Below are 19400 nucleotides of genomic sequence, written 5' to 3'. Positions count from 1 at the left end.
GGGGCAGAGCTGCAGGCAGGTGTGAAATAAAATAAAATGTTATTAGGAGGTAATGGCTTTCTTAGGAGGCAAAACATAAAACTTCAAGTGAAGCTGTGAACATGCAAGTTAATGAACTGAACTTCCTGCTTTGCCTGGGCTGGGCTACAGAAATCTGCCACAGCCCTGCAAGTTACTGCTAACAGACAGGGTGGGCCTTGCCGTGAAAAGGAAGATTTCTGGCCTCTTAAAACACTGCATCTCACAGTCATAATAGTCACTGCCAGCTTGGGAGGGAACCCAGGTCCTTAAAAGACTCTCTGTTTGACACTCACAAATAGGTAATGGAACAAATAGACACTATTTTTCAGCTCACCTTTGCAGGAGTGCTTTTCCTTATAACATCACGTATCTAAAGCAGTGCACAGGCTGAGCTGGAAGGGGGCTAGTGGGAAAAGTTCTGTGGCTGGTTGCTAGGATTTCTCTTTCTGCCAAACTCTTTGATTTGAAGGAGATCAAAAACATGTTGTGGGTTCCAGTTACCCTCTGGGGTCTTCAGATTCTGCAGCAAAGACTGCTTCTTCAGCACAGGGAAGCTTTGCTCATCTTCCAGCAGTTTCAGGAGCTGCTTCATCGGGTTTGAGGTCTCATCACTGCTGATGCTGTTGTAGAGATCTGAGGGATCTCTGGTCTTCTGTGAATCCCATATGGCATTTGAAAGGGAAATATCCCTGCTGCTGGCTGTGTGCACGCTACCCAGGGCGTTGTGGAGCCACATCAGGCGCTTCAGCCCTTGAAATGCCCTCCCCTTATCATGCATGAGCTGGTGCTCCGTCACTGCTCTTCTACTGCAACAGCAAAAAGGGTTCAGTTAGCAAACAAGCACAGCTGGTTTTCTGTTCCTATTTCAAAATCACTGCTTTGCATCCATCAATCTTAGATTCTCTATGCTGAGGAAGGAGATCTGGTTTGCGTAGGATATGGAGGGCAGCCCTGATGCCACGCTCAGAGCCAGCAGCCTGACCCATGAGAGCCTGCTCTGCAGTGCAAGGCAGCAGGCAGGCAGTTCCTGAAGGTGGAAATTGGACCTTTAATAGTAAACCCCTTTCCATGAACAATACAAGTGCTGTTACTGGCATCCAAATCAGCACTGCACATGAGCCATTGCAGCTCTAGGCTCCTGCTACAGATTTGGGTCTGAGTGGGAGCCTCATTATGGAATTGTAGTATGTGCCATTTCCGTGACTTGCCTTGCACACCTCTGCATGCTTTGCTACACTATTCTCAAAAGCATCAGCAGAAAGGCACTGGATATAGTATAATCCATGCATCTGAAAATGCAATTGGTATGATTCTGTACTGCATAAAAGCAGTAAAATGTATGCACTTTTTCTTCTGCTACGCCTGAATTAATGACAGTGAAGAATACAGCCTCTTAAATCAAAAGCAAGCAGTCTGCTTATGATATTAAGTAAAAGGGTGATATTGCTTACTTTTCAGTGTCTTGACGTGTTGCAAAACAGGCAAGAAGAAAGATTGCAAAAAATGTAACCATCTGCAGAGATCTCTGGGGCAGGAACATTTTCTCTCTTCTTCAAATCTGATCAACAGGACAAGAAGCTGAAGGTATGACCAAAAGTCTTTCCTTCTCTCGTCATTCATTCACCTGATAAAATGAATTTCAGCCTTCAAGCACGAGTAAAAGTGGAGCAATTAAGTGATACATCACCCCAGAACCTCCCAGAACATCAGACGTGTGGACTTGAACAACAGTAAAAGATGAGGAGATTTTGTGGTAAACTTATGCATTTCTTTGCTGAGAATCCTAAATCTCCTTTCCCTCTCCCACATCTCAATGTACTGCTTCCAACTCTTGTGCATTTGCAGGCACAGACTTTTTCATGTGGAGCTGGAAAGATAAAAACTTAGCAGAAATGTAACAAAACAATTAGGATTGCTGCTTAAAACATCTCACAAAACTCAAAAGAGTTTAAGGCTGGACCGTGCAAATCAAAGTGAAAATGCAGACACAGCCCTGGGGTTTGGAGCTGAGTAATGCAGCCTTTTCCATGAGCAACACAAGTGCTGCTGTGGACATCCAAATCAGCCACTGCACGTGAGATCCGATTAGTTTGATAGTGGATATTTTGTCTGTAAGGAAGTGGAGTTCTGGCTTAAGAGAAGCAACTGCAAAGTGTACAGAGGTTATTCTCATCTAAGAGAATTACTTTCTGAGCGATTTCCGTGGACAATTTGTTCACATTAAACTAGGCATGAAAGAACGCATGCTATTTCCCATTAAAATACGTGACGATACATAAAGCACATGGCGATACGTAAGAGGTACAGACGTGCTTACATCCTGCATGATATCAAACGTAGATCTGCTCACACACGACGGTTAAGCTATGCTTACAGACTGTGATGAACAGCAAATCATGTAATAACTACAAAGCACCCCTGAGTTGCAGGGCTGGCATCTACTCACCGCTGGTCTCGCGGAGATGGCAGTGAAGGCTCTGTCTGCACGGCTGCCTCTCCTTGCCAACCTCTCGTGAGGATCCAGTCGCAATGACAGCGAGCGCCTTTCGCCTTCTTTTATACCTGCCCAGGAACCACAGAACCAATAATCACTTCAGCACTTTGTGACTAAGACCTTTCCTCTCGTGTCAGTGAAAGGAGAGAGCTGGCTATTGCCAATGAGAACAAATCTCGGATTCTAAAGCGTTCAGCTGTGACTAAGGAAAAGATGACGAGATTGCGGGAAGCGTGTTTTTCTTCTGCTGTCTCCTGTTCTGTTGTTGTTTGGGTGTTGGTTTTTTTTTAAAGACCTTCATTCTGATGCAGTGTTACTGTGCCCCGAGGTGATGGAAGAAGGGATGTTCAAACTTGTTCCACTGGTGATCGTGAAAAAGTTCCCTGGTGTGCTTTGCTGTGTTCTTGGACTTGTGAATAGGTCGCAGTGTTTGCACAGGTGGAATCTGAATCAGCAGTGCTGTAAGTCTGTAGTGCAAATCTCCATGCAGTGTGAACGGAGAGTTACTGGCAGAAAATATGAGGGGTTTGTGAATAAGATCCCGCTGGATTTTAATGCTCAGCACCAATCTCATTGAAATTGCTTGCACAGTAAGATGTTTTTGTTTTTGATTTTACAAAGTGGGGAGATATGGAGAGGCCTTATCAACTTAGTGGATGATAAAAACGCAAGCAGTAGCTCAGGCAAGAAGCCAAATTCTGATGTGAAACCATAGGACTCAGTGAGATGCAAGTCTGGATACTCACTTTATGCTATCTAGTCAGGTAGTTCAATACAGTTTGGGGACTGAGGATATGGATGGACGGGAGCACCAGGCTGAACCACTAAATCTGCTCAAGAGAACCAGACCCTATTTCTCCAAGCAAATGAAAGTGAATGTATTTGTCTCCTGTGAGAAAAGAATCCCTGGAAGAACTGAGGATACCATTTGCTTGGTGTACCCATAAGCTACTCGTTCGTTTCCCATAGGCACCACCTCACCATTCCATTGAATTCAGACTCAGGTGAGTGGAAATGCATTCTCTGATAACACAGACAGGCCAGGCCCTGCTAGCAGTGCTCTCACCTTCTCATACATTCTCACAGCTTCTGTGGACATCAGGTGCTCTTTATTACATTCCTCGTGACAGCTTGCTGGGAGCCCTGCAATCAAATAAGCGTTCTTGATGACGTGAGTCTCAATTGTTAGTGTCACTCATTAAAGGGTATGAAGTGTGTCACCAATTACAAATGACATTTGTTAAATGTGGCTAAAGCAGAGGCCTGCTTCTCATCTTAAGTTTCCAGGGTAGCCTGCAGTGTCACTGAATTATCTGCCCATGGAGGCAAAGTTTCGTAGTTACATCCTCAAGGATTAATGAGCATTGGCCAAAGTCGGGACTGAAGTCAGGACTGAAACATCTGGTCTAATTTGTCCCTGAACTTTTTGAGTCTCTGTCACATAATGGGCTCCCATTGACTGCACTTACTGGTGTCTGCAGTAGGAGAACAGGCATTGCGTTAAGCCAAGTGCCTGCAGGTGGGTCAGAGATGCTGGCAGGCTCAGTAAATGGGCACTTGAGGCATTCTGTAACGGCCAAAGTGCATTGCTGTGGCTACATGCCTCCATTTGACGTTTGTTTCCACCCAAAGGCTCGAAGAAGAGAAATCAACCTGTGTGCCTTCCTACCAGCTCCCTGAGAGGTGTCTGAGAACAGACTGCACTGCAGGAGCGGTGCAGTTTTCACAAACATTCAGTGCAAACACACTGGCACGAACAGCGCAGTGAGGCAGAGATGCTTGCAGGGATTCATTCCGTGCTTTGCACCATTTCTAAGCAAAACATGAGATGCCTTGATCGCACAGCTTACACCACAGCCACACACACAGCAGCTAATATTTCTGATTATGATGGAAACGTTAATTCCACAACCACAAATTGCAAACAGAATTACCAGCTGATGACAATACAGTTCCCTCGGGCCTCAGGGCACCCTGCAGACTTTACTTTCAGCTTCAGAGGCCTCTGCTCCCACCTTATGGCATTTCCAGGCCTGGCTTTGCATTGGCCACTGCCTTTGCTGCTCAGCCACCTTTTGCAGGGTGAGCTTTGGGCGAGGAAAGCTGTGCAAATTGCAGTTTCCTCATGAGTGATTCTTTTGTTTTGTTCAGGCCCTTTCCCAGGGCAGCAGGTGTGGGAGGAAGGGAACGTGAAAGGGGAAAGAGAAAGGCTGAAGGTCCAGCTGGGGAGAGGGAACAGAAAACAAAGAAAATGTGCAAAGAGCAAGAGGGGACCCGAGCCTGGGCTTTAAAACTTAATTCAATACTGCAGGAGGGACCCTCTGTCTTCAGGGAGGTGGACAGAGATCAGGTGCATCTTTCCCATGTGCAATTTTCTGTGATTCGCCAGCAATAGAAGAAGCCTTGCTGCTTCTCTTGTGTAAAAATCCACTTTCTCTGTGCTCTCTTTAGCCTACCAGGCTGAAATTCACCCGAGCTGCTCACTGCGGTGTGTGGAACGAAAGGCACCGCCCTGCTTAGAGGAAACAGCCTGACCACAGTCGGATAGTAAATATAGTTCCCCCAAGCTGCTGGTGAGGCAGCTGCTAATGAATGGCTGCTCTCCCTTCCTGGCCTCCTTCATTGAGAGATCAGAGGGAATAACACCTGGCAGCAAACCCGGGGGCCACAGAGATCTTTGCACCCCCACAACCTGCAGCCGCCGCCATCGCTCTGCCCCAGGAGGACGGAGCAGCATCCTTGGTAACTGCTGGAGGGAGGTGAGATTCATGAAAGTGGGCTGCAGGCTTCCTTCTTTCTGCTGGCTGTGGGGAATTCTGTGCAACCCAGAGGGGACGGAGAGGAAAGGAATCCCACGTGCAATGCTCTGGATTGTGTGGGCTGCTGTAAATATCATCCCCGAATCCATTACATCATGCCAGAGAGCGCTCCCATCTTCCAGGGGATTAAAACACGAGTCAAACAGCAGTTCGTTGGGCTCAGAGGTTTCACTTTCCATTTAGAGATTTCAGGCCAGACCTGGAGAAGTATCAGACACACAGCAGCAAGGCTGGCAGTTGTGACCTGCACAGCCTCCCCTGGAGCCACACCGGGGGCTGATTCCCCTTCCCCAAATGGAGTATTTTCTGCGTGCAAAACAAACAAAAGCCCAAACAGAGCCACCAGTCCCTTGTGCCACCTCTGTCACATCTGTTCAGCTTCGCCCTGCACCCAAAGCAAAAACAAAACATAAAGGAAGGGGGATCGCCCAATGCCTCCCAGCGCGGAGGTTCCCAGCAGCGGGGAATGCCGCCCTCTGCTGCTGGCGTCGGCTCAGGGACGGCTTCAGAGCCCTGGGGGCGTTCTGCGGACAAGAAGCTCTTAGGAGATGCTGCAAACGGGCTTCCAAACATTGAAGCGAATTGGACGTGTTGTCTGTCCTTAACCCGCGTAATTCTGTCGTGCTGGTACGGTGCTAGCAGGTGGAGGAGGATTGCGTAAATCTCGCTTGGAAACACACCGCTTATGCTTTAACGCGTTCAGGAGGCTTTATTACACCCATCGTTACTCAGAAAATTATTAATTGCACTTGTGCCAGATATATTTATCTCATTTAGCACGTCTGGACTAAATACAGTCTACAGATATGGCTGCCAAGTGACGTTTTAGGAAGTAAATAAAACACTGTGTGCTGAAGTTAATAACAGAGCTATACCAAAAAGACACCAGTTTGCTCAGTACTTTTATTTAGAGCCTCTGCCCTCGTAAAGCGATGGCTCTTCCTAGGTGCAAAACCCAAATTATGAATGGAACATCCTAAAAAGCACGAGCTGAATGTATCTTATGGAGAGAAAACCAGGAAATAAATATTGTCCCTTTTAGCCGATGAAATAAGACTTCCTGACTGTGTTGCCTTTTTCCTAATTCTGTGTCTGCAGCCTTCCCTCAATAACCAGCACCCGAAATTGAATTCTGGGGTGAGCGGCAGGAAATCTCCTCAGGCAGCGGCCCCAGCGCTGAAGAAAATCCCGCCCGTCGCCATTTTGGGCTGGACGGCGGGAACAAGAGCGTTCAGCGAGGGCGGCACACGGCGACCTGTCAATCAGAAGAACGGCGCCCTCTGATTCGCCTCAGCGCGGCGTCATGTGGGAGGGACCGCCCGTATATAATGGCGGGCGGGGCGGGCGCCAGCCGCCATTTTGTCCAGTGAGGAAAAACGGAACGGGAGCCTCGTTGAGGGTCGAGTCGGCTGCGAATTTAGCGCGGGCTCCCTTCGCGCGCCCTCCCTTTTAGCATCGGTGAGGACCGTCATCCTCGGAGGGCGGGCTGGGAGCGGCGCCCGCAGTCCGTTTCCCCAGGAGGGCGGATGGAAGCGGCGGGGCCCGGCGGCGGCAAACAAAGAGCCGCCGCCATTTTGTAAAGCTGGGCCGGCGCTGCGCTGAGGGAAGCCGGGCGGGGAGAGGGCGGGTAGGCCGCGGGTCGGCGTTGGAGCCCGCTCAGCTCTTTCTCTCCACGGCTGCGGCCGGTGAGGCGAGGCGTGGCCGGGCGGGAGTCCCGGGGTGCGCTGTGCTTCTCCCCGCCGCACGCGGAGCGCTGAGCCTAGATGCGGACGGATCGGCCGGGCGCTCCGCGTGGCTGCGGCCGGGATCGGCGCTGCTGGCCCCGCGGCGCGGGCGGCTCTCCCCGGTCCGAGAACAATGGAGCGCTTATCCCGCGCGGCGCTCCCCCTGCAGGCCCGGCTGCGGGGCTGGGAGCGGGGCCGCGTCCTCTTCCGCAGTAGGGAGCACGGAAGTAAACCCATATCCCTGAAATAATAAGCTTCAGTTAGCGTGATATCAGCGAGCTTTTTTTTGTTTCATCCTTGCTTGCCCTCACCGCATTCAGAGGATGACGTTTTTGCCATATAGCTGTTAAAGCTCCCGAGAAAAGCAGCTAACTGAATTATTCCTTCCTTAACAACATTTTATGTTGCTAACTGTGAGTTTTTTCCCTTTTTCTTGTGTTAGCCATGCATCGTGACTCTTGTCCGCTGGACTGCAAGGTTTATGTGGGTAACCTTGGGAACAATGGCAACAAAACTGAACTAGAGCGAGCGTTTGGCTACTATGGACCACTGCGCAGTGTGTGGGTGGCCAGGAATCCTCCGGGTTTTGCCTTTGTGGAATTTGAAGATCCACGTGATGCAGCTGATGCTGTAAGAGAGCTTGATGGAAGGTAAAATATGCTTAATGTGTGTTGGGCTTATCTGGTGAAAATGAGAATGTGGCTTGTGATGGTTGGAAAGCTTCAGCTGGCAGCATATCCATTCTGCAGTATTTATCTGAGCAATGATCTAGAATAGGCCTATTTAGTGGTCCCGAAATAGCACTGGGATGGTTAGTTTTATGTCTTAGAGTGGAACTGCAGTTAGGTGTGACTTCAACTTGGTTAAAGTTCGGGACAGTTTCTTACTAAAGAGGCAGATCTCAGTGAGACGCTGCCTGGTTCCTGCTCTGCCTGCTTGAAGAGCATGGTGACCTTTCAGAAGTGTTCAGACTTCTTATCTGTTAAGCTGTAGTCTCCTTTGAATTCTGCATACTTTGCTTATTGCAGAATCCCAGACCCATAGGGGCTGGAGGGAACCTCTGGTGATCCCTCAGTCCAGTTCTGCTCCCCAGCAGGTTCTTTAGAGCAGGTTGCCCAGCAGAACACTGAGGTGGGTTTTGAATATCTCCAAAGATGGAGACTTTGCCACCTGTGTGGGCAGCTTGTTTGAGCAGAGGGGAGGAGAACCTCCCTCACTCCAGGGTACCATTGGCCACAGGGGCACCAGAGTCCTTCTCTGCAATGTTAACCCTTATTGTCTATTCCTTTTTCTCCGTCTGATTCTGTAGTTTGTCTTTCTTGTTTCTTGCAGATAGTTGTTGGTGGAAATGTAACCAATGTCAACCTCTCTTCCCAGAACCCTGTGTGGGTGTCGTGTCAGAGTTGAACTCTCCAACGGTGAAAAACGGAGTCGGAACCGCGGCCCACCTCCATCGTGGGGCCGGCGCCCTCGAGATGACTATCGCAGGAGGAGTCCTCCTCCCCGCCGCAGGTACCCGGGGTCGAAGTACACTTGTAGAGCTCTTGGCACTTAGCATCATAGGAGCAGGCTTTTTAAAAGCATGTTGAAAACATTCATCTATTTGATCACAGATTGGAGATGCCAAACGCTTTTTTAAAAAAAAAAGGGGGGGATAAAAAAAAATGGAGGTGAACATAAGTTGTGTTGAATGTTGGCTTTTGTCCTTAGGTCACTATGCAAGTTGGTAGTCAGCGCCCTCTGTCCTGGATTTATCCTCGCTCCTCTTAAAATCTGCTCATCTTCTAGTCACATTTTCCCTTTCTTCCCCATACTTCAACTTAGGTTGTTCCTTTCCTTTATTCCATAATGGCAAAACATGACATACAGCAGCTAAGCATTTTCATGCAGATGTGTTTCTCCGCTTTGTTTGCGCAGTTTAAATACTTAATAAGTAGGCAGCTGTTTAATAATAGATGGAGTAACAGTTGCTCTGAACATCTAGAACCTTTGCACTTAGCGTCGGTTTGAAATTAAAGCATCGTGTGGCAATTCTGTCCCTTGAGATTTGCAAACCCAGCTCTAGAATGTAGCAGCGTTTTTGGTAACTGAGACGTTCTTGGTCCCAGACTAGTTTGTCTGGTGCTTAAGTCTGCAGCGTGGTTTTTGCAGGACTGAGTTTGCCTGTTGCAGGTGAGTGAAGTCCTCCTGAGTCAGGGTTTCGAGCTTACCCTTTTGCTGTTGAAAAATAACACATTAGGAGTATTTGTTAGCTAATAGACGGTTGTACTGATGGCTTGTTTTTCATTTTTTTTATGCTTTTTGGTCCATCTATTAATAAAAATGAACCCGTTACAGAGTCACCATCATGTCTCTTCTCACCACCCTCTGAGTCTGCATTAGCCAGCCAACTAGCCCTTTCAGCGTCATGTGACCAGCGCGCCCCATTCAGCTTGGCTGGTGTCGTTTCACATGACCCAGGCATGGCCAGTCGTCAGGTTGCACCGCCCTTTGGTTCCCGAGCATGCTGTTTTCTCTCAGCCTTCTCTCCAACCTTAACCAAATCGGCAGCAGCCACCTCGACCGCCCACACATTCCCGGCCAATCAGCTCAGCTGTTTATTTACCAAATGTCTTCACAACAACTACAGCAGCAGCCTTCGGCTAACAAAAAAGCAGGAAAAATCCACAACACCCCCTTCGCCAACCAACTAAATACAACGCAACATCTGGCAAAACCTTTTCAGCAAATTCTTCTTGGCAGTCAGTCCGGCAGCCTCACCTCACCATTTCTAGCTTGTTGAAACCAAAAACTAGTAAGTTTTTCCTGCTTATACAGTTTACTGCTGGTTAAAATAAGGAGTAAGCGGCTTATAAGTAATTACTTTTCTCAATCAAAGGCTGGCTGTGCATAATTGAATGGTAACGTACCTATGTTGCTTGAGGAAACTTTTAAGGGTGATATGGAAAGTCTTACTGTAAATAACATACAAACAAGTCTATTTGCATGTGAGATGCCAAGCTAAATTTTAATAAAGCTCTAACAAACTTAGCTTTTCCTTGCAAAAAAAAAAAAAAAAATCCTATCACCTTTAAACGGTTTTACTAACAGTTTTCAGAACTTAAAACAATTACTTTTTGGGATGAACTGGGCCGAGCTAAGGTTATTTACTTTTTAAAAGTAGTCTAAACACACTATGGCATTAAGAATGACAATCACAGATATGCAGTTCTAATGTAGCACTTAATGGCGTTATCAATATTTACACTGAGCGCATTTTCACTTTTTTCCACTTGGTATCTCTTTATGTCTTGTCATGGACCTTTTTGGCTTGCATGGGTTCCAAAACATTTGGTCTGTGCTATTTTTTGGAACCACTTGTGGGACTTTGGTGTGGTGTTTTGGGCAGTGTATTTAGTTGAAATGGAAGTGTTGCATTGGACAACTCTGCTATGAAGCATTCTTAGCTATAAGTGAAACGGTGATTGGAAATGTGCTGTTCACACTGAGCTTTGTTTACTGCCTAATCTTTCCATGCCTTTTACTGGATGATGGATGCCAGTTATTCTTGGCACGTTCCCAGGGCCCAACAGTGAGTTTGACAAGTTGGGAAATGCCTCACCCCGTTAATGCTGGAAGGATTGATAAAAAGCCTCACATTCTCTTTCTGGTTTTAGATCACCGCGAAGGAGGAGCTTCTCTCGGAGCCGCAGCAGGTACGTGTGGATCTGTCACTGGCCGTGGGCTGCTCTGAGATGAGGGAAGAGATCAGCAGACGGCTTCATGTTGGAGTTGAATCTGGGCAGAGATGCCCAGATAATCACTGGAACTCAGCACGCAGCAGAAATGGGTTTGCTTGACCTTATTCAGCTACAGGAGATTCCGCAGTTATCAGTTGACAGCTTAGTATTCCCACTCTTTATATACTTCATGTTACTGGAGTCCTTTCCAGTTCTGTCAGGTGCTGTGCTGCAAACACAGGTGATGAGGAGCAGAGCTCTCACATGCTGCTGTGTGTGTGAAGCAGTGAAGGCACAGTGGGTTTATATGTGATTTTTTTTTCTGTAGCATTAGATAAGGTGTAGTAAAGGGTGCTTAAGCACATATTGGTGCAGTGAGCTAGCTGAGGTACTGTTAGTTGGTACTGACTGGGCAGATTTTGTCTGCTGTGGAGTAAAGCATAGCCTGTTCACGTGAGCTTGGTTTGTACTGGATGGCACAAGCTGGTTATTCTCATAGCCTTGGAAGGGTTTTCCCTCGCTGAAACCTGAACGTCCTAAAGGCAATCTCTTGAGGCAGCCATGTCATCTTAACGAGTTCAGCTTAGTTCTGGTGTTACAACCCTCTTGTGCTGCCGTCCCTAACAGGTCCCTCTCCAGAGACAGAAGAAGAGAGAGATCACTCTCACGGGAGAGGAACCATAAGCCTTCTCGTTCCTTCTCCAGGTCTCGCAGGTAGGTGGCTCACAATCATCTTCGTAACACTGAGACGTGCTGTGGGGGAGGGCAATCCTCAGCCTCTTCTGAGGGCATTTACCTTGGAATTAAATGCTGTTTTAATGGTTGGAACAGTATTTTGAAATGCTTGTCTACCACGTGCTGGGTTGGGGTGGGAGGTTTGAAGCAGGATGTGCTGCCCTCAACGCTCAAACTGATGTGTGCTTGGTTTGCTTTTTCCAGTCGCTCCAGGTCAAATGAGAGGAAATAAGACTTTGAGAAGGAGCTGTGTACAGGAAGTCCTCAGATCTGAGTACGGGGGGAGTATGTACAGAACATTGTTTTGTTTTGGAATTTCATAAAGCTTGGTGCATTTTTAAAATGTTTTAGCTGTTGAACTTGCTTTGTTCCTTGTATCTTGTAACAGGTGGCAAATGTAAAGATGTGAATCTGTATATGGTTCTAAGCAGATCATATGAATTGTAATATTAATCACTTTTTACAATGTACCCTTATACTTAATTGTCTGTGTTGAATGGATACCAGTTTGTCTTGCGTAGATAATGTTTCTGGTCTTGACATTCTGCAGTGATTGCTGGGGTTCAGCTTGTGGAGGGGAGCTGCAGCAGAGCTGTTTGTTGCAGGGTGGTGGTGGTGCAGAGCAAGGTGTGGAGGTGCTTCGTTACCAGCAGTCACATTGAGCCAGCAGAGCTAAAGGGAACTGTGAGCTGCTGTTAGCACAGCTCTAGTTCTGACTTCCATTACTGGAACAGAGCTGCTTTGTGTTGTGATCTACAGTTTTCTAGCTTGTAGGGTCAGTTAATTTTATACTTCATGTGACTAGAGTGCTTCGTAAATAGCTGATAGCTTGACCATCTATTCCAGGACCTCTGAATAGACCAAATATACAGCAGAACTGACGACTGGAGTGGATGTGTTGACTGTGTAATGGTACATTGTAAAAGTTGTGAATTAAACATTTCTTTACTGTACAAGAATTTTCATGTCACTTGTAAAATGTCTTTTGTGAGATCCTTGGGATTAAAGTTTTGGTTACAACTTGTTGTTCAGCGTTTAACTCCAGTGCCTGCTGCATACATCAGCACTACAGAACAGTTTAACCTTATGGTGTTGGTTCCAGGGGAGAGAGCTTACATCACTCAGTGTAACAGAGAAGTGTTAAAATGCTGTTCCACTGTCAGACCATCTTTAACCTCAAAGCTGCCTACTTACAGCTCACCTCTGGGGCAGGACTTCTTGTCTCCAACACGTGTATAAAAGCAGGGTTAACTTAGTGGGAATGCCAGGTTGGCCTGTAGGCAAAAGGTGAGCTGTAAAGAAGCACAGCTGGAGGTTTGGAAGTTTGTTATTTTCGCAGCCTAGATGTGGGTTGGTGATCTTGAGGTATTTGTAGTAGCAGTTCTGAAAGTGCTGATCTGTAAGCTTTGCATGAAGACTTCAGTTGAAGTGTAAAGCCATGGTGTGGCTGAAGTGAGACCCAGCAGTTCTCACTGTGTGCACCTGGATTCAATCCATCACACCTAACAGCCCTGATGTCCAGCTGGGGGCAGGATGGCAGCAGGCTGGAGTGCAGGGCTGTGACAGAAGGAGGTCCTGTAATTTGTGTGCTGCACAACTGATGGCTGTCAGTGGCATCGGGGAGACCTTGGCTGCTGATGTGAGGTGTTTTTGTTTCTTTTGCAGCTGTTCAGTTCTCTCACCTGGGAGTTTTGCTGAAGGAGCAGCATTGTGCATGCAGAGAAGCTGTGGGTTACGCAGAAATCATTTTACACGTGGATGGTAGGGACCTTCAGAATTAAACGGGTCCGTGTTTGGCTGTGTGAGGAATTTAATTTGGTGTGATGGTTCCACTACGCAGGGCTGCGCTGGTGGTGGAGAACGACTGCTGCATCTCATGGTGGAAGTTGAAGGCTGACCTGCAGCCCTGCGGTTCAGGGATGTGTGGTTGGTTGGTTCCCTTCCCTTCAGGGCAGCAGCAGCGCGCAGGGGGCAGCAGGCGCTGGGCTGCGGCTGAGTGCTGTGCGCTCCCTGCCCCCAGCAGAGGTCGGGCTGCTCCCGCTGTTGTGCTGCTCACACCCTAAAGGCAAACAGCCGCTGTTCAGTTTGGGTTTGGTCACGGAAGGTTGGCAGCCCATCTCCCGTGGGGTTATCTGTGTTCGTGTCCAGCCGAGGGCTGGGATGGCATCCTGTGCCACACACAGCTCAGTTCCCTTTTTTAATGTGTGCTTCTCCCAGGGTTTCATTCGGGGAAGGGTTGAAGCTCTCATTGCCTGGCAGTTAGCCTCTCTGCTGGCGTCCCGCTTCAGTATTTTCCACAACCGAGGGGAAAGGAGGGAAAGCACTGTGAAGCACTGCAGACAGTGCATGCTCTGGAGCAGCAGGTTGTGGTTTTTGCACACAAGAGATGGCAGAACTGGAAATATCTCAGTTTCAGGTGGTTGACTGCTCACTCGAATGAGGAAGTTGGATCAGAACTGCTGCTTCGTACATATATGGAAGTGGTGGTTTCCATGGAGCGTACCACTGCTTTGGTCTGATGGGAGGGGTTTAGATAGAAACAAAATCAACAGCTTCTAGAGAGAGATAAGAAAGGGGTAAGTGAGAGCTGTGTGCAGTCCTCCTCATAGGGCGTAAGTGGCAAGTGTCATTTTTAATGCAACGATGTGTTCTGGAATTTCAGCCTTCCAGTTCCCTTCTGTAAGAGGGTAACCGGACTGGGAGCAGCGTGGTGGAGAGCACTGAAAATCATCATCAATCTGTTTTGATATTAAATAACCGGGAGGTCTTTGTGTTGACCTTCCGGTGCCAGGAGTGCTTCTCTCCCTGCCGTTCCTGAGCAGATCGCTGCTGTCCCCGTGTGACCACAGGCTGCCACAGCGCCTCGTGTGACACCCCATGACGTCCGTTTCCAGTTTGCCCCATTTCCTCCCCTTTCTGCTGGCTGTGATCAGTGTCCCCGTGCCCACACTCACATCACACCGCAGACGCCGTGCCCTCAAGGCAGGCTCGCTGTCCTGCTGGGACACACAACTGCAGCAACAGCCTCCTGAACCAAACGAGGGGAGAAACGCGATTCTGGTAGCTCAGGTTTGACTGTAGAACCAACCCTCTCCTTTGGGCACTGAAGGCTGCTCTCAGCTCTCCCCACAGCCTTCTGTCCCCCGGGCTGCACAGCCGCAGCTCTCAGCTGCTCCTCTCTTGGAGGGGTTCCTCAGGCTGCCTCATGCCCAGCTGCTGCACAGCGCTGCCCCTGGCTGCTCGCAGCAGGGCTCTGCTCCATCCTTACACCCCAGCTCACGCGGGTTGTGTTGCAGTGAGCTGTGTGCGTTTTGCACTTTGATTTGTTGAACCCCATGAGCATCCCAGCTGTGGTGGCCTTTGTAGGAACCCTCCTGACTTCCTAGAAATGCCGTTTGGGTATTTCGGTCATGAAGTTTCACCCAGGCTGTTCTGTGTTGCCTGGCACTGCTGTTGGTTATGTTCTGTTGCTGGTCAAACAAACACGGGCTGCAATAAACAGCAGATCCAGGCAAACATCAGATAGTCTGTGCGGTAAGAACGCTATGTCCCAAGTGATTCATTCATCTCTTATTTAATAATTTAGAAGCTGACATAACTATTAGTTGAACAAATCTTCACGCTGACTCGATTCCGTTTGCTCCTTAAAGCGATTGTAGCTGTCTGGTTTGGGTTGCTTGCTTTTAGGGAGGAAATCCTTCAAGGAGAGCATCCATCCTCCACAGCCACCTTCTGCTTTCAGCGCCGTTACCCCACGTGCTGCCCTGGGATTCATCCCACAACAACCAGACCCACGTTCCTCCTCTGGGCACGCAAGCACTGCCAGCAGCAGAGGAGCTGCCCAGCATTGCACCTCCATCCTTGTCCGTGCCAGCTTGGTGAGCAGCAGTATCAGGGTGGAGCAGCAGTATCAGGGTGGAGCACGCTGTCACTCTGTCACCCTGGGTGCCACGTTCCTGCTGGCTGGGAGATCGCTGCCACCAGCTGTGAGTGAGGAGCGTTATCTCTGCTGCAGCCCGGCCTGAATGCTTCCTGGTGCTGCCGAGTGGGGAATTGATGGGCTTCTCATGTGTGACTGCTGTAAGCTCTCTGGGAGGAGGTTGCTGCAGCTGAAGATGGGGTTCAGGTGTGGTTTGTTGCTGCTCCTGTCAGTGCTTATTCTGGTATCCAGGCTACAAGTCCTGCTGAGGAGCTGAGGGCTCACCAGCACTGCTGTGAGGATTTCTGCTGCACTGTGGTGGTTGGACATGAACTGGTGGAGAGGTTTTTGACCAATTCTATGGAAGCTGTCAGGTTTTCATGCTATTTCATCACCTCTTTTCTCTCCCTCCTGCTCCTTTTCATGCATCTTGGTTGTCTACAAAACTCATTTTTGTTACAGGACAGGGAGGATTCTGCACAGGGTCACTGCTGGCGGGTGAAGCACTGCTTCACTACTGACAGCACCTTCAAATTCAACAAACCACCTTTCCTGGGCTCCGTATGGATTCATAGAGAAGAAACTAAAAGGAAAAGGGTTTATATGAATACCAGCAAACTCCCAGCTCCCATCCTCCTGTGGTGGGGCTGGGCTGAGCTCCACCTCAGCCTGGTGCGCCCACACTCGTATCAGCTCACGCTCATATCAGACCAGGGGTGAGGTGCTGCTGGGGGGACTGACGTGTGAAAAGGAAAGTGTAACAGAGCCTCTCCTTGGCAGCTGTCACGCCGGCTTTGTAGGATGTTGTGCACACAACTGCTCTGCAGCGGCTGAGTCACCGTGCAGCCTGCCTGCCTGCACTGCGACGTGTGGCACGAGTGAGGAGATGCTGGCACACGGTGAGGCACTGCTGAAGAGGGCTGGTCCTGCAGAGCCGGGCTTTGGGGCTCCACGTGGGCGCAGTCAGGGCATGATGAGTGCAGCCACTGCTGCTGTGCTGGTTGCTTTGGTGCTGTGCTGAGCCAGGGCTCTGAAAGCAGGCGCTGTGAGTCAGCTGCCCTCCGTAGGAGCACGCGTGGCTGTAAAGGACCAGCCTGTGCTCCTGGTGGATTCCAGGCAAACCCACGGCTGGTGCAGAAAGGCAGCCTCCATCGGCAGTGCTGTGTGTGTGTGTTGTCTGCTGGCAGGAGGTGACGAGGGTCATCGGCTTCCCTCTGCACCACCAACCCACACTGCATGCTTCTGGATGCCCGTAAGGAATGCTGGCACGCAGAAGGTTGGAGCAGTCCCTGTCCTCCTCCGCCACCCCAATGGGAAGCTTCTCCCGTGTGCGAGGAAGGGCTGGACTGAGACAGGAGGCTGTGGACCTTCTGGATTGATCTTCCCCTTTGCAAGAAGGTTTGCAAGAAGGTAAAGAGGATCTAAAAGGGCCCAGAGCTGTGCCTGCAGATCTGCGCTTCAGCCCTCCTGGCAGCACCAGGCTCTGCTGGTGGCAGCAGCCCCGTCCTTGGAGTCCTCCTCATCTAAGGGGAATTTGGCACCCCGTGAGCAGCCAGTAAATAACCACCCAAACACACAGCCAGGTACAGAAGCACGAGGAACAATGAGCCCCTTTGCTGCCAGCTGAAAAAAAATAACAGCACAAAGCTGCCGAGCTGCTCATGGAAAGTCAGTGAAGCAATTACGTTAATGACTATGAATGGGGCTAAAAACAATCTTGGATGAAAATGAGTGAGGGGCTGAATGAAGCAAACAATTCATAGCTCCAGGAATATTTCCAGTATGCAGCCTTGTTTTAGGGCCTGTCTGATCTGCAATTTGTGCTCGCTGGGACTCTATTTCCACTCTGCTGGGTCCGGTGTCTCATCAAAATGCCTTCATAAATGGAGCAAACAAGGGCTGTATATGGCAGGGAAACAGTCAATTAACACGATCCAAGTTCTTTTAGGGGCAGAGTTAATCAAGCATTCAGCGTTTTGTCATTCTTGTCTTTCTTTCCTGGGAAAATCCTATTAGTTATAAAATCACTTAATTGGGCACTTCAAAGAGCTGATGGGAAAACAGCCTTCGCTGGAATATAAACGCCATTCAGCCGAACACTGGGCTCATTTAGACTTCTGCTGGAGCGTGAGCGTTTCATTAAGAGCCTTCACGTTCCCCCCTTGAAACAAAAAACCTTGTTAGCAGAGATAACAAAAAATCCTGGAGATCTGAATCTGGCTGAGGAGGGCCTGGATGCTCGCGGTGTTGTTTCGTGCTTTGGTCCCCACTGGAGCACCCTGCACCTATCCTTAGTGATGCACGAAGAGAACGTGGAGCTCTGCTTCTCAGAGCCAGGCGGTTTCACACCTCTTTGGGGTGTTCTCAAGGTTGAAGGGTGTTGAGGAGGGGGTCGATTCTTTTTGTGCCCCATTGGGGCTGGGCTCGGCCCCAGCTGCTCCTTGGGGTGCTGCGCTTTGCAGGGCAGGAGGGCTGTGGGGCACGAAGGGCCCTTTGCTGGGAGCACTGGTCAAAGGGGCTTTGTGCTGAGGCATGGAAGCACTGCCAAAGAACGGACGCGGTGATCTCAGTCCCCTCATTATCAGGGTGGGCAGAAATTGAGGCTTTTGTAGAGCTTGAGTTCCTGGTGCCTTGAAGAGTAGCGGTGTGTCATTGTGCCATCATCAGATGGCACAAAGGGGCCCATCTGCCTGAGCCCTTCTGCTGCTCCCCTCTACGTGGATCCATCCAATGGCACACTGTGTTTCCCATCAATCTGTGTCTCATTGCACCTTGCAGCACCACCAGGCTCTGAAGCAGCTCTGTGGGCCAGGAGCTCTGCTCCATTCCTGCAGCCACTGCTGGGTTCGGTGGTCTGTCGGTGACATTTTGTACCCCACCTTTAGCAAACTCTCCCATGGGAGTGCATTCAAAGCAGTTCAGAGCACGGACTTCTCTTCAGCAACCCAACCCAACAGGGGGATTTCTTGGCGCACCTTCTTTGCTATGGGCTCAGGTTGTGTGACTCCATGATACCAAAGTGCCCAAAGCCCCATTTCATCCCCCAGCTCAGACCATTCCTGCTCCCCTGCAGCCTCCATCCGCCTCCCAGCACCGGGGTGCTGCTCACTGCATCCCCAGCAGTGATGTCAGAGGAACTGTGCCCAGGCATGCTCCTCCACTGCTGCTGAGCAAGGACTGACTCACAGCTCCCTGCCTGCTGTGAATAATGTTTGCATACGTGTCTGAGGCCGCTTCCTCTGCCCTCGGTGTCCTCTGGGTCCTACCTGGGGAGAGGAAATGCTCCCAAAGGATTTTCCCAGCCCTGATAGCAACATCCTGTCTGTTTTTTAAGTGCCTTACAAGGAGGATACTTTGAAGTTAGGAGATCTGCATTCATTTAGTCTATCTCTTTGGCCATCAGCCCTTGGGATCTATTTTCCAAGCAGATTGCAAGGAGGGATTCTCCCACATTGATGCCGTGGGGGTTTGGGACAGCCCTTGCAGTGAGTAAGGATGGCATGGGGGCGACAGCTCTAACGTGGGGCTGCACCTGGAGGGGAGAAGGAAGCACTGTCCCCAGCACTGCTCCCGGTTCCCATCCTGCCTGGTCCCCATCCCACCTCTTCCTACCATGCGTTGTCGGGACTGAACGTCATGAGTCACCTTTGGGCTTTTCCTTAGTTCCTGTACCACCTTCCTCATTCATCACACTTTTTTTCCCCTTTTTTGCTGATGATGCCACTGCAGACTTGACCATGCACCGCCTGACCCGATGCTATTCCTCTCTCCACTTCCCATTTCCTCTGTGCGTTGGTTCCACACCAGCATCTCAACCCCATCCCATCCCACCCCACCCCATCCATTCCATTCCATCCCATCCATCCCATCCCATCCCATCCATCGCATCCCATCCCACCCCATCCATTCCATTCCATCCCATCCATCCCATCCCATCCCATCCCATCCCATCCCATCCCATCCCATCCC

At 49.5% G+C, this 19400-nt stretch overlaps 2 protein-coding genes across 2 annotated transcripts in view; both read left to right on the top strand.

Annotated features, from left to right (window-relative positions):
* Positions 1 to 6672: 6672 nt before the first annotated feature.
* Positions 6673 to 12532, top strand: SRSF3 (serine and arginine rich splicing factor 3). The gene is made up of 6 exons (XM_042833765.1): positions 6673 to 6792; positions 7501 to 7708; positions 8436 to 8570; positions 10715 to 10753; positions 11405 to 11491; positions 11717 to 12532. The coding sequence occupies exons 2-6, from the start codon at positions 7503 to 7505 to the stop codon at positions 11742 to 11744; spliced, it is 495 nt and encodes a 164-aa protein (XP_042689699.1). The 5' UTR covers positions 6673 to 6792; positions 7501 to 7502; the 3' UTR covers positions 11745 to 12532.
* Positions 12533 to 15619: 3087 nt separating this feature from the next.
* CDKN1A (cyclin dependent kinase inhibitor 1A) overlaps positions 15620 to 19400 on the top strand; it is a 9088-nt gene continuing 5307 nt past the window's right edge. The window contains exon 1 of the mRNA XM_042833827.1: positions 15620 to 15638. The gene's annotated coding sequence lies outside the window, so the exon portion shown is untranslated. The remainder of the gene's footprint in view (positions 15639 to 19400) is intronic.

Source organism: Centrocercus urophasianus, unplaced genomic scaffold (assembly GCF_019232065.1).
Source record: "Centrocercus urophasianus isolate 14NV4802_14NV808 unplaced genomic scaffold, USGS_Curo_1.0 seq_42, whole genome shotgun sequence".
NCBI classification, from domain to species: Eukaryota; Metazoa; Chordata; class Aves; order Galliformes; family Phasianidae; genus Centrocercus; species Centrocercus urophasianus.
This window is presented reverse-complemented; position numbering and strand designations above follow the sequence as displayed.